Below are 24365 nucleotides of genomic sequence, written 5' to 3'. Positions count from 1 at the left end.
TATTTATAGGTGACATCCACCAAACAATCATTTGTTTAGTGACTGTTCCAAATCACAGTGGCAAAAAGTGACTTATAAATTGGTCCTTGCACTTAAGACTGTCCCAGCCTTCTAATGGAAATCAAAATGAGGACACTTGGCAACTGACCTTTATTTATGATGGTTGTGTGTCTTGGGGTCATGTGATCATCATTTGTGACTTTCCTAAGAAAGAGCCCAAAAACCGAGGTGGCGCAGTGGTTAGAGTGCAGTACTGCAGCCACTTCAGCTGACTGTTAGCTGCAGTTCGGCGGTTCAAATCTCACCGGCTCAAGGTTGACTCAGCCTTCCATCCTTCCAAGGTGGGTAAAATGAGGACCCAGCCTGTGGGGGCAATATGCTAACTTTGTAAACCGCTTAGAGAGGCCTGAAAGCCCTATGAAGCAGTATATAAGTCTAACTGCTATTGCTATTGCTAACCAGCTTCTGACAAGGAAGTCAAAGGAGGAAGCCAAATTGACTTAATAACTATGTAATTCACTGAACAACTATGGTGATATGCTTAACAACCGCAACAAAAAGGTTGTAAAATTGGGTGCAATTCACTTAACAACTGCCTCACTTAACAGAAGTTCCGGTCCTAATTGTGATTGTAAGATTACCTATTATAACAAAAATGTCTCTGCCTGAAAATATTAGAAATATCTTGAGTGCCTGGGACTGAATCACATTGTATAAGGAAGAATAAAAGAGCATGTCACTCTGGGGAGCAGTGAGTGGAAGAGTATGTGCCAGACAGCTTTGTGATCACTTTATTTTGATATTATGTTCAGATAATCAGTTTGTCAGTTCCCTTATATAAGTTGAAGTACTGAAACATGTTGGTTGTATACAAGCTGTTATACAACCTATGTTTGTGAAACGCATCACATTGCCATTTGTATCATTCTTTCATGAACATATCCAATAGGTGTGGTGATTTGAGGTAATCCAAATTTATCGTTTAATACAGAGTTTCAACGTTTGGACACATTGGTGCAAAGCAACAGAACTTGTTTAGGTATATATTAGCTGAGATATTGAGCAGATTCAAGTTGATATTCTTATTTTCTCCAGCAATGCACATATGAAAATACTGTACTGAAATTACTCTCATCCAAATGCCAAAATAGCACAAAGAATCCAATTAGGCCACAGTATGTACAGTAAATAACTTCTGAATTCTGCTCACATTAGAAATATGATTGCTAATCTTTTGGAGTGCAACATTTGTCACTGAATGGTGTTTTTTTTAAGTATAATATTTTTCTTCCTTCAAAATATGTAACTAATAAACTCTCTTTGGTGCTGTGACATTTAAAATCTGGAGATTTTTTAAAAAATAGTATAATCCTTTGGTTGATTCATAGCATTACATTTACAAGAGTAGAAATTTTCTTTCAAAAAAGTTAAGTGTTACGAATCATAAAGAAAAGATAGAATAACAAATAAAATATAGTTATGAGTAGGGGAAATCTCAGCAACATGAATTTGGAGGTTGTTTCTTGGTATATTGTTCCTGTGATCTGTTCCAGATTACTGATCTCACCCTGTGTCCTGGTCAGCAGACTTCAAGGACCCAGGTTTTGAATTGTTGCTATTGAATGCCAGGTCAATTTGTAATAAGATCATCCTCATCTATATCTGGCCATGGATGAGAGGGCCGACAGAGCATATATTATTGAAATCTGTCTGGCTCAGAGGGGTATGTAATCCAAAAGACTAATCCAAAAGGAGACACCCCCCCCAAGAACGAAACACAGAGCAGGACAACGGCATCGCCTTCCTCCCTTACACCAAAGGCACCACAGATAAAATCACCAAAATTATCCACAAACACAATATCGAGACAGCCTTTGGCACTGACCAAAAAATAGCCAACATCTTAAGAAAGCCCCAAAACACGATCCAGCTAGAAAACCAAGGAGTCTATGAAATACCATGCAAAATCTGCCCAGCCACATACATTGGACAAACTAATAGGAGAATAAATGCACGCATCGTAGAACACAAGAACACAGTAAGAAAAGAAGAAAAAACTTCCTCCCTTTTCCAACACCTTAAAGCAACAGGACATGAAATTGATTTTGAAGGAACCAAATTAATCTCCAAAACTGAACACTTGAACAAGAGAATAATTATGGAAGCCATCGAAATAGAGAAACATCCCCACAACATGAATAAATGTGATGATACCTCCCGACTACCAGACATCTGGAAACTAGCCCTAGTCACCAAACGAGTCCCAGCCACGAAAATCAACACCAGACCCAGAACAACACAGGACGCCACCACCAATCACCCTCACTAGACTCAAACCCAAACCCATCCCATAGACGAAATGCAACCACCATCCAGAAGCCAAACCACAGCGGCATCACCAACTGCTGCAGCCCCCTCCGACCTCCACACAAAGCAAACTGACACACGCCATGAACACATGGCCAGACCGCAAACTCGGAGCCAAACCAAAGCCCGGGATGTTACATCACAGCCATCTGCTCAGGACATTACATCACAGAACTCAGGAGGTTACAGCACAAAGGCTCAGGATGTTACAATGCAGCCAACCTCCCAGGACTCAGGATATCACTACACTAGAGCTCAGGATGTCATCACACAGCCCATTACCCAGGTCGTTACAACACAAAAGACTAATGGGCACACAGCTAGTACCTCAGCTGCACACGATGTTACGAAACAGCCAACTAATCTGCATACATCAACTCTATCAACTAACCAAGGTGTAACAACACAGCCAACCAACCCGCTTACAACAACAAAGCCACCACTCCACACACACACACCAATATTTATAGAAAGACAGCAGCTCCAATCATGCTATGCTCGCACAAGCATGAAGCCGAAGGCACCAGCCTGAAGATGGCGAGTGGGACCTCGTCGAAACGCCACCAAGATACTCTCAATCTTACACGGGAAAAGACCCGAATACGCCAAGACCTGCATACCTGTACCCCCATGAAAATCTACGAAAACAACTCAGGAATTTGTTCAGATTCTACTTAGGGATGTTGAAGACAAGAGGAAAGCCGAACATGCTAGTAAAATAACCTTGATGATTTGTTCTTAAGCTTTTGCCCAGCAAAATATCTATTGCCATAGATTCTCAACAAACCAGCTCTGCTCTAATCTCTAGAAAATTGGCAAAAACTTGTTTATTTCAGGAAAGCCTAAAGAGTTAGAGAAAGCTGATGTAGATTCAGGAGTTTATTGGTTGTAAAGTTTTGTGTCCTTCTATAATCCCAATATTTATTAACATCTGATTTGTATTTTTTTTCTTCTGCTTAAAATCTTTAGTCCTGTTTACTGTCCAGTTTCTAAATTCATCACTTATCTTCTGTTCTGACTTGCAGTTATCAGGATAACCAAAGTAGTCTGCTTCCCACAAGGTTGTTTTTATAATTAATTCCAAAATCTTATAGTAAAAGTCAATACAATATTCCAAGTTTATCTGGACTCTTAATCTATTTATATTCTTCTTAGACAAAAACCTATTTAGCTTTTTGCTGCTTATTTCAAATTTTATAGGTTCTTAAGTTTGTAATTTTTTTAAAAAAAATCAAGTTGAATATAAATCCACTCAAGATTTTCCAAATATGTCCTAAAGTTTGTAATAGGTTTAGAATTATCAATGTCTGAAAATAATTAGAAACTGAATTTTGCAAACTCATCATCATCTCCTGCATCTCAAGTCCATGGAAAAGTATTACCTGTAGTCTCCTCACGAGGAGCAGCCATCCAAAGCACAAGTGAGAAGACTTTCCATCCAATCTCCACCGAAAAGGTTCCAAGGAACTGGTCTACTCACCGGTTCCTTAGTCTTTGTCATAGTCATCAGTATGTTATACTTGCGCCGGAAGGCTCTATTACTTATTTTTTAAGTGTGACATGCTATGTTTTAAGAAATGTGATTTGCAGAACAAGAGATATCAAAATGGGAATGGCAGTTTAGAATGAATTGTACATGTTTTCTTTTTGAGATGACTAGGATGGTTATTGTGCAGCGACTTCTACTAATAAGCAAGAGGCAGAATACAAAACCCACAAAAAAGATCCCATCAGATGGGTTATGGCAGGGGTGTCAAACTCAAGGCCCGCAGGTGGGATCCGGCTCACAGGGCTGCCCTGGAAACAGCGAAGGACCCACCCAGGATGTCTCTGCCAACCATCCAAAGCTCCATTTTTGGCTGCAACAGCCTCCTGCAGCCTTCTGTCAGCAAAAATTGAGCCTGGCAGGGGGGGGGGGCTGCACACGCCCTGTGGGCTCCGTTTTCGCTGGCAGAGAGCTATCAAAACAAACTAAAAACAAAATAAAAGGAGAAATGTTTCCCCTTTTGCATTTGAGCATCCGAGAAGGGACAGGAAAGGAGAAAGGGAAAGAGGAAAGACAGAGAAAAAGAAGGAAAGATGTGAAGAGAGCAAGGAAGGGAAAAGAAGGAAAGAGGTGAAGGAAAAAGAAAGCACAATGGAAGAGGGAAGGAAAAAGGAAGGAAAGAAGGAAGGAAGATTATAATGAGAGGGAGGAAGGGTCTGAGGGAAGGATCTTGTCCTCTTGTTCTCATACAATTTGTTCTATCGGTGCCTGTTCTCTTAGTTTTTAAAAGTGTTTTTAGGGTAGGAAAATAATAACAGTAAAATGTAATATTGCTTTTTTCAATGCTAGTACTTCATGCAATCAATGCATTTAGCATCTGTATTTGAAACATGCCTCTGAATCTTACAATGATTCAGTTTTGGAAGACTTGTTAAATGTAAATTTGTATTAAATGAATTGTGACTAACTGTCTTTCAAATAATTCTAGACATTGGTGTTATATTATGAAAACATAACATGAAGGTAATGGAATAATAAGTAAAAGCATAGAACAACTCTGGAAGCCCTTTTTTAATGTCGGAAAGACAACGATGGTGCCACTGCTATCAGAATTTAAAGAAAAAGGAATTGATAAAGATAAAATGATTTGCTGTCCACCTAATAATCTATTTGGAACAGATGTTTAATATAATTGTAATTTAGTTTACTCATTTTCCACTTCGGAAAGATTTTCTAGTCAACAACTGGTATTCCTGAGCTGTAAAAATTGCATTTCCAAGCCTCCTGTAGAAAATGATCCCATTATTTGTATTGTAATATAAAAATATTGAACAATTATATAAACACACATGATTTATTACTTTTAAAAAGAATCTGAAGCAAGTTCCATGGAGTTCAGGAAAACTTACTCCAGTACACAATTATTCTCTTGCTTAATGTCCTCCTGTTAAGCCAATTATTTGCATCTAAAGTCCATGAGTTTAGGGGCTGGAGGATCAATTTGTTTTTACACTTCTGGATTGAGTGGATCAGATTGCTTATTACCTTATCAGGTTACCAATTTAAATATTTAAAAAGGCTGTATATAACCTTCATAGAACAGGGTGCTTGCCACTCGTTCTACAGGTGAAATGCTGGAAAAGACGCCTAGAGAGTGGTTGGAGGGCCAGCCGGTCCGACTCCGATCGAACACTAGTAAGAATTCATATTAAATCCTACTTAGTGGCGATAAAAGCAGCAAAGCGACATTTTCCTGCTCTTATCGCTTCCGCAGATAACTGCCCAGCTGCCCTGTTTAGGGTGACCCACTCCTTACTTAACCAAGGAACTGGGAATGACTCCTTGCAGGGTAGGGCTGAAGAATTTGTTCAGTATCTGCAGGATAAATTCGCTCAGATTCGGACAGGCTTGGACTCTGACTGGGTAGATTTGAGCAAGTCGACGGGGATGAATCTTGTGGAGACTCTCTGGGATAAGTTTGACCCTGTGACCCCCGAGGGCATGGACAGGATTATGGGGAGACTCGGTGCTGCCACTTGTGTGCTGGACCCGTGTCCCTCTTGGTTAGTTTCAGCTTCCCGGGAGGTGACATGGGGCTGGCTCCAGGCGATTACCAACGCTTCATTGAGAGAGGGGTTCTTTCCCACCGCCTTGAAGGAAGCAGTGGTGAGGCCCCTCCTTAAGAAGCCTTCCCTGGACCCAGCTTCTTTAGCCAACTATCGCCCGGTCTCCAACCTTCGCTTTGTAGATAAGGTTGTCGAGAGTGTGGTAGCACATCAGCTTCCCCAGTACCTGGATAAAGCTGCCTACCTGGATCCATTTCAGTCGGGTTTCAGGCCCGGATACAGCACGGAGACGGCATTGGTCGCGTTGGTTGATGATCTCTGGCGGGCCCGGGACAGGCCTCTGTTCTGGTCCTTTTAGACCTCTCAGCAGCTTTCGATACCATTGACCATGGTATCCTACTGTGACGACTTGGGGGGTTGGGAGTGGGGGGCACCGTTTTGCGGTGGTTCTCCTCCTACCTGTCAGATCGGTTGCAGTTCGTGTTGACTGGCGGACAGGATCGACCCCGAGGCATGTCACTTGTGGGGTGCCCAAGGGGTCAGTTCTCTCACCCCTCCTGTTCAACATATATATGAAACGGCTGGGCGAGATCATCCGTGGTTTTGGGGTACAGTATCATCGATATGCTGATGATACCCAACTTTTCATCTCTACCCCAAACCCCCCAAAGATGCCCTCAACGTGATGTCCCGATGCCTGGAGGCTGTGCGGATCTGGATGGGGAGGAACAGGCTCAAGCTCAATCCCTCTAAGACTGAGTGGCTGTGGTTTCCGTCATCCCGATTTGTGCAACTTGTTCCATCTTTGATGATAGGGGTAGAAACTTTACTCCCCTCAGAGACGGCCCGCAATCTGAGAGTCCTTCTGGATACGCGGCTTAGTTTAGAAGAACACCTCACCGCCGTGACACGGGGGGCCTTTTACCACCTACTGCCACAAGTAGCCTTTGCCTGATACGTCAGTTGTGCCCTTTCTAGATCGGGATGCTCTGTGCACAGTCACTCATGCCCTCGTCCTTTCTTGCCTGGACTACTGCAACGCTCTCTACATGGGGCTGCCCTTGAAGAGCACCCGGAGGCTTCAGCTGGTCTAGAATGCGGCCGCGCAGGTTATCATGGGGGTACCTAGGTGGTCCCATGTTACACCCCTTTTAGGCGGCCTGCACTGGTTGCCGATTGTCTTCCGGGTGCGATTCAAGGTACTAATTGTGACCTTTAAAGCACTCCATGGCTTAGGGTACCTACAAGACCACCTACTGCCACAAGTAGCCTCTCACCATCCAGTGCGATCCCACAGAGTTGGCCTCCTCTGGGTGCCGTTGGCCAGACAGTGTCAGCTAGTGACCCCTAGGGGGAGAGCCTTCTCTGTGGAAGCGCCTTCCCTCTGGAATGAGCTGCCCCCGGAGCTTCGCATAATCCCCGACCTTGCAAAAGAAGTTGGATGTTCCCAAAGTGCTGTATCAAAGCACATTAATAGAAAGTTGTGTGGAAGAAAAAGGTGCACACGCAGCAGGGATGACTGCAGCCTGGAGAGGATCGTCAGGAAAAGGCCATTCAAAAGTGTTAGGGATTTTCACAAGGAGTGGACTGAGGCTGGAGTCAATTCATCAAGAGCCACCACACACAGACAGATCCTGGACATGGGCTTCAAATGTCGTATTCCTCTTGTCAAGCCGCTCCTGAACAACAAACATCAGAAGCATCTTACCTGGGCTAAAGAAAAACAGACCTGGTCTGTTGCTCAGTGGTCCAAAGTCCTGTTTTCTGATGAGAGCAACTTTTGTATCTCATTTGGAAACCAAGGACCCAGAGTATGGAGGAAGAATGGAGAGGCACACACTGCAAGATGCTTGAAGTCCAGTGTGAAGTTTCCAGTCTGTGTTGATTTGGGGAGCCATGTCGTCTGCTGGTGTTGGTACACTGTGCTTCATTAAGTCCAGGGTCAACGCAGCCGTCTACCAGGAGATTTTGGAGCACTTTATGCTTCCTTCCACAGATGAGGTTTATGGGGATGCTGACTTCATTTTTCAGCAGGACCTGACACCTGCCCACACTGCCAAAAGCACCAAAACCTGGTTCAATGGCCGTGGGATTACTGTGCTTGATTGGCCAGCAAACTCGCCTGAATCTATGGGGCATTGCCAAGAGGAAGATGAGAGACATGAGACCGAACAATGCAGAAGAGCTGAAGGCTACTATTGAAGCATCCTGGTCTTCCATAACACCTCAGCAGTGCCACAGGCTGATAGTTTCCATGCCACACCGCATTAAGGCAGTAATTGCTGCAAAAGGGGTCCAAACCAAGTACTGAGTACATATGCATGCTTATACTTTTCAGAGGTCCGATATTGTTCTATGTACAATCCTTGTTTTATTGATTGCTTGTAATATTCTAATTTTCTGTGATTGTGGATTTGGGGTTTTCATGAGTTGTAAGCCACAATCATCACAATTATGACAAATCACGACTTGAACTATCTTGCTTTGCATGTAATGAATCTATCTCATATTTTAGTTTCATCTTTTAAGTTGCATTACTGAAATAAATGAACTTTTGCACGATATTCTAATTTTTCGAGTTTCACCTGTATTTATCCATGCAAAGATTTACAACTTAATTACGTTGGTGGCAAGCCAGCTATGATTTTAGCAAGCAGCATATTTAGGTATTCTCTAAAATTCTCCCAAATATCCTTTTAGCTATTTTTTTAACTGCCTCTATTGCATGATGGTCTCTTGGGGAATAAATTAAGAAAAACCCACTGTGCTTTCTTTCTCTCCTATAAAATTCAACGGAGTACCCTGTATCCCTGAAAATAAGCCCTCCCTGGATAATAAGCCCTCCCTGAAAATATTGCAACACAGCAGCAGCCCTGAGGTTACCATGCTCGCTGTCTCCTGCACCTCAAAAATAATAAGACCTGTTTCGGAGGCTCAAGATTTCTACTGTAGGACTTTGAAGGCGGGACTTCCTGACTCACTTGGAAGAGAGGAGAGACAAGTGGAAGGAGAAGGCAAGCGGCAGGCCATGTGGCTGCAAGATGGTGGGGGTAGCCTTTCCTCCCTCGAAGAAGCAGAAAAACGGAGATCGAGAATTTAGACATTTCAAAATATTCGCCAAAGTTAAGGACTGAATGGGGGTTTGAGACCTCTCTCCGGTAGAAAAAGCGGACTAATTCTTATCAGAAGGGAAAGCTGGGTGAAACTACTTTGAGCTAGATTTTAAATTAACGTTAGCATAAATTTGATAGTGGTAAACATTAGACAAGCAAGGGATGAGGGTAAAATATATGTGGAATGATTTACGTTGTTTAAAGCTTATTAGAACAGAAAGCCGGTTGGGATTATCTTAAGATAGGTGTAAAAAGAATGCGGAATGATTTATGTTGTTTAAACTTTGTTAGAAGGGACTATTTTAAAACAGAAGGTTAACTGACTCTTGCTGAAAGTATTATTTGAATATGTGGAATGATCCATGCTATTTAACTTTTATTAGAAGGGAAAGTTGGTTGAAATTGCTTTGAGTTAGATTTCAAACAAATGTTAGCATAAATTTGATAGTGGTAAATATCAGACAAGTAAGGGATGAGGGTAAAATGCATGTGGAATGAACTACGTTATTTAAATCCTATTAGAAGAGAAAGTCGGTTGGAATTATCTTAAGATAGAAGTTGATTTCTGTGTAAAGTAATATTTGATCTACGCTGCTTAACTTTACTAAGAAGGGGAAGCTTGGCTAGATTATTTTGAATTACTGTTTGAAAAGGAGGTTAAGAAAGATCATTTACGCTGTTTAAATTTTACTAGAAGGGAAAGCTTGATTACTCTTCTGCAAAGTAATTTGAATATGTGGCATGAACCACGTTGCTTAAATTTTATCGGAAGGGATCATAAGGTTTAGGAAGAGGAACGGGAGAGTCTACAGAAGGTTGGGGTAAATAGCAAAGAAGTAAGAGACGAGAATAAAATATAGATAGAATGATTTATACTATTTAAGCATAGATAAAGATGGGGGGCTGAGATCAACACAAAGAGTGGTTTCTTTTTTTTTTCTTTTTTTCTTTTCTCTTTTCTTTTCTCTCTTCTTTTTTTCTGTTTTTCTTTCTTTTGACATATTACTTTTATTTTTTAATCCATATGTATACAAGATATTTTAGACAGAAGGTAGTGCCAGGTGTGGGCCCTGGGAAGTCGGGAGGATTAGGGATGGGGATTTGTGGGGGGGGGGGGGTGGGGGGGTGTTAACATAGTCTTACAAGAATGTATTTATATACGGTGGTTCTTTTTTTTCTTTTATTTTTTTTTCCTTTGGTTCATTTTACTTTTATCAGATAAAACAACACTCGAATAAAGGCATACACCAAGGAGGGAGGTAGAGGGAAAGAAGAGGGAGGAGTAAGGAAGGAGTAAGGGGAATGTAAGGAGGGTGTGTGGGGAGTAAGGGGAGAAGGAAGGCTTGAGGGGAAAGGGAAGTAGGAGGGGAGTGTTAGAGGGAGAAAGGAAAGTTGGAGGGGGTAGATGGGGTGTATGGAGGATGGAAGAGTTAGGTGGGGTTGTGAATGATGAGTTGTGTTTCCTTTTTTTGTTCGTTTTATCTCCTTTTTTTTTTCCTTTTCTTATAGTAAATACCCTGTATATAAGTGATTGCAAATGGAATGTGAAAAATGAATAAAATATATTTTATAAAATAATAATAATAATAATAATAATAATAATAATAATAATAATAAGACCTCCCCAAAAATAAGGCCAAGCACTTATTTGGGGAAGGGGGGTCAAAAGAAAATAAGATCCTGTCTTATTTTCAGGGGAACATGGTAGCAACCTGAAAATCAAATGCAACTTCCAAATACCTTTATTTCTCAGAAGGAGAGAGGGAGGGAGGGAGAGAGAGAGAGAGAGAGAGAGAGGAAGGGATGGAGGGAGAGGAAGGGAGGGAGGGAGGGAGGGAGAGAGCGCCTGCTGAGTCACCTCAGGAAATCAGGATGAGCAAATAGCACTCTGAGCCAAGCACATTATTTTGTGTCTGACTATCGCAAATATATTTTCCCTTCAGTTCCCCCCCCCTTCTTGATTTTCTTACATCAAAATTATTTAAATAGGGATGTTTTATTCCAGCTAAAGAGGTTGCCAATTCACCTCTCTTTCTTAGATGAAAACATTCATGGCAAGCAATTTCTTTCTTCCAACTGAGAATGACCACGGCAACGGCAGACTTAGATTGAACTATACACATGCTAGTTAGTGTTGCCTTTTGAAGCAATTTATTCAATTCATGCAAAGCAGTTAAAGCACCTGTTCGCGGTAGTTGGAAGAGCAGAAAAATGACAGGAAAATGAGGCATCATTAGTTGCGTTCCGCTTGTTCACTGTGTGTTTGTGTGCAGACCCTTTTCTGGTTCACATTCCTTTTCTTTCTCTTGGCAAAGAATTACTACTGACATTGGCAGTAATGTGTCGTTTTGGTAATAGCTTGGTCATTTTGTGGCAGGGCAATGTGTGTGTTTCTGGAAAGATGCTTGTAGTTTAAAGCAACCCACTGTAAAATGCTAAATAATGTGCATCTGACATTGTGCTTTGAGCTACATTGGCTTTAACTATTGCACTATATAAAATGTTAAGAATACTTTTTTTCCCAATAGCAACCTGAATTAACTGGGGTCGCTAAAATAGAAATAATGTTTAATTTGTTCTTCTTAAATGAATGCAGTGTTCTATTTTTTGCCTGAGTTCCTAAGGAACTCCTGAGTATTGCATTAAGTTATCATCATTATTTGTTTTACATCCTTTTATTTTGCTAAGTTTCATATACTGGACATCTAACAATAAAATACAGATATCATTCATGAAATCATAGCTGTTCTATTAAACTTGTTGTATTGCCATCAAAATGTTTCGATGGCTTATAAAAAAAGATCATGAACCCTGGTCAGCCCTGTTTATAACTCCCCATTTTTGTTGTCAATACCTCATTTTTTTTACCTCAATAAAATTTCCATTAAGAAAAAAAAGACAAACTTGACTTAAAGGATACTTTATAATTTGCATTTCAGAGGTGGGTTGCTCCCAGTTCGGCCCGGATCAGGTGAACCGGTAGTAGCAGCGGCGGGAGGCTCCACCCACCCGCCCGGACACTTCTGTGCATAAGCACTGCATGAGCACGCACATGAATGAACCGATAGGAAAAAAATTAGAAACCTACCACTGTTGCATTTGTATAATTGGACAGTTATTGGGTGGGCAGAAAAGAATGCCTTGGAACTCTGATGTAACACACCCCAGCATGCTCAGAGCCAGGTTAAATTTCAAGTATGACTAATGGAGGAGAAGCTTCAAACTGTTTTTAAAGTAGACTTCCCAAACTTCATGTCATTCAGCATGTGCTGGACTACAGTTACATCTGAATGGTAGAAGTTGCTCTAAATCAACATAGTTGGTGAAAGGTGGGGTGGGGTCTCTGTTTCAGCATTTTGTTCCAGAATTGCCATCCAGAATGGCTTCGTTCATTTGAATATTTATACTCTTGATGGAAACTTGGAAGTGTAATGGTTTTATGAAAATGCACCTGCAGGTGAATATCTAGAACAGTAGAGAGCCATGCACTCTGGTTCCAAGGAAATTTTTAGGTGCGGATTTATTTGCTCCATATTAAAACATATGTTTTTATGGTAATAAAGCTTATATTTATTATGTTTCTTTGTCACATTGCTAGGTTCCTCCTATGTAAAAGCGGAAGGGTTGTTAATGTTTTTCAAGATGATGCGCAATAGCTTTACTGCCTTCTATCTTCCTCATCCTTCAGGTACCATCAGAAAAAATCCTCCGAGCTGGAAAAGTATTACGGAATACGATCCTCTCCCGTGCTCCTCACATGATAAGAGACCGGAAGTACCACCTGAAGACCTACAGGTACCATAAGGGAAATATCACATTCATTTTTTTTGCTTGAGTATCATCTTGTGATTTTTAATAATAATTTGGGGTCCTTTCAGGTTTCCAAATATTGGAATTATTGGCAATATTGTAGAACTCAAGCATGCTTTAGCCATTTGAAACCTGTGGCTTACAGCCCATTGAATTCTGGGCAGGGGTGGGTTGCTGCCGGTTTTACTACCGGTTCGTAACCCCTGCTGTGCGTGTGTGCTCTGTTCAAAGTAAATTATTCTTTGCGTATGCACAGAACAATTTACAGTGAACTGCGCACACATAGTCACTAAAAGCCAAAATGGCAGCAGCCCGCCGGTGGCTAGAGAACTGGTTCGGGGGCGTGGCAGGCCTGGGTCGCTGCCGGTTCTGTGACCCTGGCCTGAATTCCACTACTGATTTGGCCAAACCAGGAGCAACCTACCTCTGATTCTAGGCTGTTTGAAGATTTCATGCTACAAATATCATTCAGACATCTTGAGTCAAAGAAGACTGTGGTTGTCTGAAGTGCCACCTATGTGTACTTTCCTTAAACCAAGTAATCTATCTTTAAATTGGGCCTTTCTTTTCAAACTTAGCCCCAAACTACAATCCTAATTACCAAGGCAGGATGTCCAACGAGAATTGCTAATGGGTGGAGATAATGGGAAGTAATGTCCAACAATATGTGGAAGGGCACCAGTTCCCAAGTTGTTATTGGGAGAGTCATTTTAACTTGGTGGGGTTACTTTTGAATAGACGCAATGTAGAGTTGCATTGTCAGTATTTTGTGTATATTTCCATACAGATAACAATGTAAAACACATGCATTGTACATATTAAACATGTGAAGGGCAATATTTTTACTGCCTGTTGGGTACTTGAGCAACTCTGCATATGTAACATTATTCTTTTATGGATCCTGCTGGTGGCAGCAGTGCCTTGCTAAAAAGTTTATTTTTGGCAACAGATTTCTATCCTTCTACTAAAACTAGTGACTTCTAACTTTCTCAGAGCACCAAAAACTGAAATAAATATTATTTGGGTTCTTTTTTTAACTTTGGAGAGTAAATACATTTTAGAAGTTATTGTCAGAGTTTTGTTTTTTTACACAATCTGGATTTTGTTTTATTCAACATGTGAATATAATCAGAATAGCAGACTGGAAGTGACTGGTCATCAAGCATTGTGTGTTGTATTCTCTATGCCTGCATTTTTTAATAAGCTCTTGCAACGTATCAGTCACATTCTCTCTCTAAAATGTTTTCCATATTTAAAAATAAGTAAAGATCACCTTCATTTGATCATTAATGGCTGTATCAAAACTGCTGAACAAATTCATTGTTTTTCCAAGAGATTACAGGTAATCTTTGATTTATGATAATTCATTTAGTGACTGTTTAAAGTTATGACAACACTTAAAAGTAATAGAATAACAGAATAACAGAGTTGAAAGAGACCTTGGATGTCAATCTAGTCCAACTCCCTGTTCATGCAGGAAACCTTATACCATTTCAGACAAGTGATTGTTCAATCTCTTCTTAAAATCCTCCAATGTTGGATCACCTACAACTTTTGGGGGCAAGTCCTTCCACTGATTAATTGTTCTAACTGACGGGAAAAGACATGACTGGCTCTCACAATACAACTATCAAAAGTGTCCCTGAAGTCATGTGACCATGATTTGCAACCTTCCCAAGAGGCTTTCAACAAACAAAGTCAGTAGAGGAAGCTAGATTTGCTTTAACAACCATGTGATTTGATTAACAACCACAGCAAAAATGATCATAAAATTGGACGAGGTCACGTGATGATTCACTTAACAATTGCATTGTTTAGTAATGGAAGTTCCAGTCCCAATGTGGTCAGAAATCAAGGACTACCTATAGTGAAGCTTGCAGAAAGCATTTGGTTTTATTTTAATTCTTGGGTATGTTTTCATAAATTGAAATACAGGCTTCGGTTGCCATGTCATTTCAGCAATGTCAACATATTCTTATTTTCTTTGTCTCTCTCACTGAAATGGTAGATTACATGTGATGAGGCTATTGTCTGAGAAACAAGATGATTATATTTGCATTGTTAAATAAGCTCACTTTCCCTATACATAGCAATGAATCACAATCCTTTTGAAACTCTGTCAGGTTTGGATTAAGTAAACAAAACCTCTAGTTTCCTGGGACAACGGATGTTTATAAATAGGAAAGTTGTTTTTCCTTAGAAGTTATATTAACCAGGTTTTTGTGTTACATTTTTCTGAAAAGAGCCTAGAATATTAACAAGATATTCTAATATATTTGTATCATATGACATGGTTTTAAATCAAAATTTTACTGCCCAAGCAAGGCCAGGTGAAGTTCCCCTCACCCAAGTTTTTAATGCATCTCCTTGAACTTTTCAATAACTTTTAGAACCTTAATGAAGTTAAAATAAAAATAAATGCATTTTTCCTTGGATAAATCCACTCACTGGTATCCAGGGGAATAGGCAAAAAGGCAAAACAGTGGTTGTGGCAGCGTGATCAAAGCTCCACCCTTTTTTTAAATCTTCACTGAAGTGATATTCACAAAAGGGTGGGCTTCAGTTACATTGCCATAACTTTCCCTTTTTTAGAGTTTTAGAGTTTTATTGAACACTTATAGGCCGCCCTTTTCCCTGAGGGGACTCAGGGCGGCTTACAATAATGAGGGAGGGGAGTGCAAGACAAGACATAAAAGAAAATGTGAGTAAAAAATAATTAACAATAAAAGCACAACATTCACTCAGCATTCGGGCGGGGAGAGAGTAAAGTCCTATCCCCAGGCCTGACGGGATAGCCAGATCTTGAGGGCCATGCGGAAGGCCTGGACGGTGGTGAGGGTGTGGATCTCCACGGGGAGATTGTTCCATAGCGTCGGAGCTGCAACTGAGAAGGCTCTCCTCCGCGTAGTCGCCAGTCGGCACTGACTGGCGGATGGAATTCGGAGGAGGCCTACCCTGTGCGATCTGATGGGACGCAGGGAGGTAATTGGCAGAAGGCGGTCTCTCAAATAGCCAGATCCACTACCATGGAGCGCTTTATGGATGGTAAGTAGGACCTTGAAGTGCACCCGGAGATCAACAGGTAGCCAGCGCAGCTCACGGAGGATCGGTGTTATGTGGGCGAACCGCAGTGCGCCCACGATCACTCGCGCGGCCGCATTCTGGACTAGCTGAAGTCGCCGGATGCTCTTCAAGGGCAGCCCCATGTAGAGCACATTGCAGTATTCCAGCCTAGAGATCACAAGGGCTCGAGTGACTGTTGTGAGGGCCTCCCGATTCAGGTAGGGCCACAACTGGCGCACCAGGCGAACCTGGGCAAATGCCCCCCTGGTCACAGCTGACAAGTGATGGTCAAAACTCAGCTGTGGGTCCAGGAGGACTCCCAAGTTGCGGACCCTGTCTGAGGGGTATAAATTTTGCCCCCCCAGCCTGATTGATGGGACATTAGCCAAATTGTTGGGAGGAAAACACAACAGCCACTCGGTCTTTTCCGGGTTGAGTACCAGTTTGTTAGCTCTCATCCAGTCTTTAACAGCCTCAAGGCCCCGGTTCATCACGTCCACCGCTTCATTGAGTTGGCATGGGGCGGACAGATACAACTGTGTATCGTCCGCGTATTGATGGTATTTTATCCCGTGCCTCCGAATGATCTCGCCCAGCGGTTTCATGTATATGTTGAATAGTAGGGGGGATAAGACCGAGCCCTGCGGCACCCCATAAGTTAGGGGCCTCGGGGACGATCTCTGCCCCCCCACCAACACCGACTGCGACCTGTCCGAGAGGTAGGAGGAGAACCACTGCAGAACAGTGCCGCCCACCCCCACCTCCCGCAGTCGTCGCAGAAGGATACCATGGTCGATGGTATCGAAAGCCGCTGAGAGGTCAAGGAGAACCAGGATGGACGCATGGCCTCCATCTCTGGCTTTTTTATCTTCATCCCTAGATTCCAGTGCATTCACTGTTTAGGCTCCCATCTTTAGTACGTTTTTATTTTATTTTATTTAGTTTGTCACTCATGTACAAGATAACAGGAATAAGAATAAACATGAATAAGAACACAGGAAATGGGTACAAATAAACGGGGAAAGTAGGACAAGGACATTAGGCACGCGGGTGTGCTTATTCACACCCCTACAAAAAAATCAGCTGCAGCCCTCAGCAAGGAAGGAATAACTGCTGCTGTTTAAAATTATAAAAGCGTATTCTGTTGATAGATATATTTCTCGCTTTTCTTCAAAAATCAACATTCTCAGAAGGCTCCTAATCTAGACAGGGTCTATTGGGCCCAGGGCAGGAATGGTGAGACAGTTGTTGATCTTAGATTGCTGATACCTATCATCAGCACAGGGTCTGTTTGGGGCCTTTCCAGTCCTCATCTGAGGAGGGCTTTTGGGGGTTAGGCCATGACATCTTGGATCTCTGCAGTCAAGCATATGCTGAGGCCTGTACAAAACTTTCTGTTGGTTTGTCATTCACAGTGCCCACAGTTATAACAGCCCACGATGTCTTTACATGATCCTCATTGTCTTCCAACTTCAAAGGTTCTCAGGTAGCGTTACCACATAGGCAAAGAAGGACAAGAACAATTGAAAAGGGGAACAAATGGGGCGAAAAGAGGATATAATGATTGTTTATCGCTTAGCAACAGAGTTTCCAGTCCAGTTGTTAAGCAAGAACTAACTATATGTTTCTGAGTCTGGAACTCATAGACATCACTGATCAATCATTGTTCCATCTGGTATTCTAAGAGCAAAGTGGAGAGAACACCAGCCAATCACTGGTCATCTTTTTGGTTTCAAGCTACCCAGTCATTGAATATCCTGTCTTAAATGTTTCTAGTGCTTCTTGTGCAAGGAGTGAAGTTGATAAGATTGAAACCAACAGTTTTAAGCCCAATCAGAACCAATAGTTCACCTTTTTGTGGGTGCCTCTTGATCTCAAGGCCATAATCAAATCACCCAAATTTCCATTCATTTGAAAAAAGGGAAAGAGAAGGCCTAGAGGTTAAACCCAAGACTACAGACTTAATTTGAGGTACATGTTCTAGCGTGAAACTGGATATTTTAAATTAATAAACATCCTTTCACCATCCTTTCATAAAAACGAGAGGCAAATTAGTTTCTAGCATCCTCATATATCTATTGTCCATGTGTTTATCTGCCTGTATTTATATATATTTGACAGTTTGAAAGACAGTCTCCTCCACAGACTTCTGTGGGTGGGTGCATGGAAGATTAACGTTTAAAACTTGTAACAACCAGATTCAGAAATCTCAACACATTTTGTTTATTATGATATGAAATCTGCACAGCAGAAGAAAACCCTGTCAGGTGGTATAAGTTGCAAACTATGTGAAACATGTTCAACAAACCCTACAAAGGCAGCATTTCAACAAAACTGAATCAAGGGCTTTTTCCAAATAGGAAATAAATCACAGTCTAATCCTATGAAATTGAGCTATGTGAAACCCTTCCTATGAGATAGGAAGAAGAATTGAGTGGCAGGTAGTCACTCTGTTGGGCAAACAAAGATCTTTAAGTATAGGATGAATTCAATTCATATATGTAAAATCTCTTATTGAGACCTGTATGGACTCTCTGCATTACAATCATAAATTGTGATGGTTACAAAACAGGTTATTGGGTAACGAACATTTATGAATTTTTTTGCAGCGGTTTTTAAGTGAATGCAGTGGTTCCAAAGCAAAACCACTGTTGGCTAAGGGGGTGTTTTTGTCAAAAACCAAAAGTAAACTATTGGGGGGAAATGTCATAATGCAATTATGTAACAAGTGGATGCTGCAAAAAGCCATAAATGTGGGCTGGTTGTTGAATGCCTGAAATGCAGTCACATGACCCTGGGTGTGGGGCAGCTGTCAGATGTTTGGGAGCGTCCGTCATAACTTTTGAACATTCATTGAGTCAGGGACTAGCTGTAGTAGGTTTTATCCATTTCTGAATGGCGATAGCTGTCTGGCACTCTTCAAAAAAATGTCAGTCTATAAATCTATCAACAACAGTAGTGACAACAAAGTTAGCTAAATATTTTGTGCTTGAAACTACTGATATTGTTTCCATCTTTCAGACAATGCTGTGTAGGAACAGAACTGGTAGACTGGATAATGCAGCAGAGTTCCTGTGTTCATTTACGGACTCAGGCTGTGGGCATGTGGCAAGTATTGCTGGAGGAAGGTGTTCTCAATCATGGTAAGAGGAACTTAGAATTGGGAAATCCAGAACATATGCTCCTTAGTACAGTAATTCTAAGAGGAGACAATGGAAATCTATTGAAGTAAATAAACTATACTTTAAATTATGGTGCTTGAGAGATATAATTATTCCAGTGTCCATGGATACAGTTTGTTCCTAGAAAAATCACTGTCAATAGAGGATAAGCACATTAAAGAGAGACCAAAAGTCAGACTTAAGATGCTTTCTCCTCCAAATGGACTCTTCAGTTGGAGTGTCTTTTTACTTCTTCTAGCAGGGCCTCTCCTCTTCATTTGGTGGTTCCACCACAGAGACACTTCTACATCAGATCATATTCTTAGAGAGCCTTCACGTACTCAAATTGGATTTTAAAAAAGCACTGATCGAGCCAGAGCTGAAGAAGATTCTTGGATGAGAAGCAAAATGTCTTCAAAGAAAAACAAGAAAGTCCAGTTGCCTCTTTAAAAAAAACACATTTGGGTGAACAGTGCTAAATTGCAAAAATGGCTCTTCTAAAACTTCCAGCGAAGAAGCCATACACCTGTTTGTAAATCCTGCTTGAACATGAACACTTTTAATAGAAATTTGGTTGGTGTGGATGCTGAATTTAAAATTTGGATTAAACTAAAAACTGATCTTTCATGCAAATAGCATGTCAGTAATCTAGTCATTTCCGAAAAATCTTGCAGTACAAGAGAGTTATTTAAAGTTGACATAGTAGAGATGTGGTAGAGTCAGATACGAGACAGAGTCATAGATATTTCATGACTGACATCCAACACAAAGTAATGAGCATGTTGTCTGTTAATGTATTGAATCACCAGCACTGACATTCTCTTCTGGCGCAGGCAAGCCATTATTGGCAGAGATCTAGGAGAAGTCCAGGAGTCTTCTGGCAACTGGCTGGACTTCCATAAAGAGCCCTGCCTTGCCTGCTGAGAACTGCAGATCTGTATCATTTAATGGTGTTGAAGATAATAAAGCCTTCTACCATCAATCTTTTATATCCTATTGCTGCTTTTAGTGGACCAGGAGCAGTACTTCCAGGACAAATATTTATTTTATCGATTTTTGGACGATGAGCATGAAGATGCCCCAGTGATGCCAACTGAGGAGGAAAAGAAGGAATGTGACGAAGAGCTACAAGACACCATCCTCCTGCTTGCTCAGATTGGACCGGATGCTCATATGAGGATGATTCTTAGGAAGCCGTAAGATGGTTAATAGATTATTGATTTTGAGATCCTGATTTAAATCTTTCACCTGTATGTATGCTTGGCAGGGCATGTTCAGTTTTGGTATTTAACTATAAGAACCAGTGCACAAAAACCTGATTGAAATGATAATTCAGATATGATTTCTTTGATAGACTAAAGCAAAACACCTAAATTAAATCAGGTATTTTCATGAGCTTAGTTGCCAAGAATCTATAATTACACCGTACCTTTTAACATGCCCTATAGTAATGTGATGAAAATTTCTGCTGTATAAAATATTCTCTGGATAATTTTTTTTTTTTTTAAGGCAGAAAGAGTCTAGTCTAATCTGTATTGAATACTAACATTCCAGGTGCAAAAAGTTTTCCATCAAGTTAGCAGTGATTTTCAGTCTGTGGAGTAGTCCAGATACATATTTATTATCCCACTTATCATGATCCTATTATTAAAGTTCACAGGAAGTGTAGGATATTGGCTCTGGGTTGATTTGAAAAATATCCTCTGCTTGTAAATTGCCACAGCTGCTGCCTTTGACTTGCAATTCTTCAAGAGGTTGCAAAATTCATATAATTACCAAGAAAGAAATAATGTATTTTTTTATTTTTAAAAAATGCTGAAAAGATTACTTTTGAGCATTTGATTGTATAATGGCGCTGCAGCTTTAAAAGGTGCTTTCTATTGTTTTCAATTTGAAACTCACTTGCAAAATGTGTCACTTGTTTTGACAGGGAACTTTAAAAATTCTTTATTTATTACACTGCAACATTTTAACTGTCAAATGATGAAAGAATGTCTGCAGTGTTAAAAAAAAATAGAATAAAAACGGGAAGGAGAAAATTGGCAGACTCCGGTTGCTATTATTAGTAGGGGTGGCCCCTCCTTTTTATTAAAAAAACATACATTGCTCTAAATATAAAATTAGCTTTTTTTAAAAAAAAAAAAGTGCTACAAACAAAGTTGCCTGGTTCTAATGATGTATGTATTAAGAAATACAAATCTGTTACATGCACTGAAAACCTGTTTGAAAGATGTGACTTCTATTTTAAAAATTATGGTGCGATTCAGAAGTGACAACCAAAATGGATTTTAATTTTTTTTAAAATATGTATTTGATTTAGCTGTTTAGCAAAAAATGTTGGTTCACTGGAACCTGTTAGACGTATAAATCAAATAAGGCATTTAATTTGAAAGTGTAATTGAAACATGCAGTTGTTGTATGATGATGGCTTCTACCTCGCTTGCTACCCATTTGATTTTCTAAGAGCCAAGCTAGAATGTCACCGTATCTGTGGTGGTTTATTTGTTCTTAAATTACAAATAGTCATTCTGAACAGTGACATTCATGCCAAACACACAGTATGCCAGAAGAACAGCACACGCGTGGTGATGTCATCACACATACAGTATGTTGCCATTTCGTAATTACATCCCAAAGCCTGATGCAAATACATAACCCATGGCTTTTGCATGATGATATCTTGACGTCATGTCTCCTTCACCTCCCCATCCCATTGACACACACTTATGTGAGAGTTATGGATCTGATTCAGATTATTTGGGGGAGGGAGTGTCCATTGTACGAATGTCAAGATGGCTATCTCAAGAGAACTGTGTGGAGAGATAGAGGGTGTGCAACAAGTAACTCCTGAATTTTAGAGAGCAGCCCTACTTTCTCCAAACACTATCATCTGTGATTCTCAAATAAATAAATCTATGGCAAGCGGCGTATGAAGGAAGGAACGTTTTTAATTCTGTGTCCAGGAAAAGCTGCTCAGCTCAGAGAACCCTGTTCTGAACACAGTTTCACCATATTTGTAAGCTATGTCTGGTGTGAAGCCTGATTATGTATGGGCGTGTTACATCCTTTGAGTCAACCCCGATTCCTAGTGACTACATATTACATACACAGGTCTGTGCTGTTTTCTTGGCAACGTTTTTCAGAAATGGTTTGGCCATCTTCCTAAGGTTGTCAGGGCAAGCAACCAGATCCAAGTGTACAGAGTTCAAGCTAACTACTTACTACTGCCTACAGTACAGGAATTTCCCCAGGGCTGCTAGCCTTTCATTGGGAAAGATAGATAAGGTTCCAGGGAGCTTGGGGGAGGGGGGGGAAGGTCAGTCCTGGATCTCTTGTACCTGCACAACAATTCAAGGCTACTTCCCTACTTGGTTCTTTCTTCCTGCATGGCTGGACATTTCCCAGAAAAGACTGAAACGAATACTCCAAAATTATTCAAATGGCTTCATATCTAAGGAATTATTCTTCCCAAGTATATCCCTGAATGTCACGCCATCAAGTGAGATATGCCTCGCATGTATATTATGTGTATATTGTATATAATGAACATAACTTAGAATTTGTGGTTTGGAAGGCAAAGCAGTTTTTGCACATTTATTTTGTGACTGTACAAAAGAAAGTGTTGCTTATTATCGGATTGAATTGGAATTTAATTTAGCAGATGAACATTTTTAGTCTCCTGCAACCTTTGCTTTCTTCCTAGTGACTTTGTTATCACGGCTATGCAGTTCCCTGGAAGAGGTTTGTCATTGCCTTCTTCTCAGATTTTTTCCCCTAGCTTAGCATACAGTCTTAGCATTCCTTAGAGATCTTTTCTGGCTTAGCAAGTTGCTGAACCCGGTCAATCTTATTTGGATATGACGTGAAGCAAGATTGGGTCTGGTTCATATTAGGCTGAAAGATCTCCAAGATTTTTTTCTAGATTTTTTTTTCTCAAGAAAAGACATTCTTTTCCTATGTCCATAGGATGAATGCGCTCCTGCATCTCTTTCAAAATTGGAAGATGTAAGACTACTTACATCTTTTTGATGTGAGGACCCAGATTGTTGTTGGGGGCAATATGCTGACTCTGTAAACTGCTTAGAGAGGGCTGAAAGCCCTATGAAGCGGTATATAAGTCTAACTGCTATTGCTATTGCTATTGCTTTATGAGCAAAGGCTGTCAGAGTAGCTTTGAGAACTATAGTGATAGTGGGAAGTATTTTTTCTTGGCTAACTCAAATCTGATAGATGCTCAATCTGCTACTATTTGGCTCACGAAAATAATGCTTTACTTATTGTTAGGGTTGCTACCCAGTCAGATGAAGTATTATTGATCAGTTCCATATACTGAAATAAATTAATGAATTCCAAATAAATTCAATTTAATTAAAAACAATTATTCACGATAGATGTCATAAAATGTCTATAGAAAAGGGGAGAGAAATGGCACATTAACAAGTTAAAACACATTAACTTATTATTTTACTGTATTCTGGAGGTTAAAAGTACAAATAGATAAATACTACTGTGTTTTCCCGAAAATAAGACAGGGTCTTATTTTCTTTTTATCCCCGAAATAAGTGCTTGGCCTTATTTTGGAGGAGGTCTTATTATTTTTGATGTGCAGGAAGCAGCGAGCGTGGTCACTTCATGGCTGCTGTTGTGTTGCAATATTTTTGGGGAGGGCTTACATTCGGAGGAGGGCTTATTTTAGTCCATGCGCTCAAAAGCCTTATTGGGCTTATTATCCGGGGAGGTCTTATTTTCAGAGAAACAGAGTAAGTGGAATCCATTTAGTTTTTCTGCAGCTGGAATTGCTTCCATGAACTCCTGGAATTTACTTTGAAAAGTTAGGGGACTCCCAGATCCAGTTAGAAGGATAGGAAACATCAGGGAAGATCAAAGGAGGGAAGCCATATGTTCTATCTACATTGTTTGTGCCTGTTTCTACTGTTTACCATATGACTGTGCATCGGTTCTAATAGTAAATGAAACATATATATGCTGCATGAGACAAGTATAAAAATCAGGTGTGCTGTGAAACCCTGAACAATCACACTTGCAGACTTTATATATTTATGTATGAAATTCCTAGGCAGCCCAGCTCCAAAAGGATCCTGTGCAGTTTCCCAAAGTTGAAAGGAACAGTTGTCTTAGGGAACAACATTCAACATACTTGGGCCCAATTAAAAGAGGTTAATCAGAACCATCCTGTCCCAAGGCTTAGGGAAAAACAAGGGGTTTTTTGAAATTGTTTGAAGCTGGGCATGTGGGGGGGGCTACAGCACTTGGGGGGGGGGAGACGGTTCCAAAGGGA

General features: G+C 40.6%; 1 protein-coding gene across 1 annotated transcript in view; it reads left to right on the top strand.

Moving 5' to 3' along the window:
• Positions 1–12705: 12705 nt before the first annotated feature.
• Positions 12706–24365, top strand: part of LOC116521906 (rap guanine nucleotide exchange factor 4) — a 72725-nt gene continuing 61065 nt past the window's right edge. Inside the window, exons 1-3 of the mRNA XM_032236561.1 lie at positions 12706–12827; positions 18927–19048; positions 20076–20262. Of these exons, the coding sequence (XP_032092452.1) occupies positions 12790–12827; positions 18927–19048; positions 20076–20262 (347 nt within the window). The 5' untranslated portion in view covers positions 12706–12789. The remainder of the gene's footprint in view (positions 12828–18926; positions 19049–20075; positions 20263–24365) is intronic.

Source organism: Thamnophis elegans, chromosome 1, assembly GCF_009769535.1.
Source record: "Thamnophis elegans isolate rThaEle1 chromosome 1, rThaEle1.pri, whole genome shotgun sequence".
NCBI classification, from domain to species: domain Eukaryota; kingdom Metazoa; phylum Chordata; class Lepidosauria; order Squamata; family Colubridae; genus Thamnophis; species Thamnophis elegans.
This window is presented reverse-complemented; position numbering and strand designations above follow the sequence as displayed.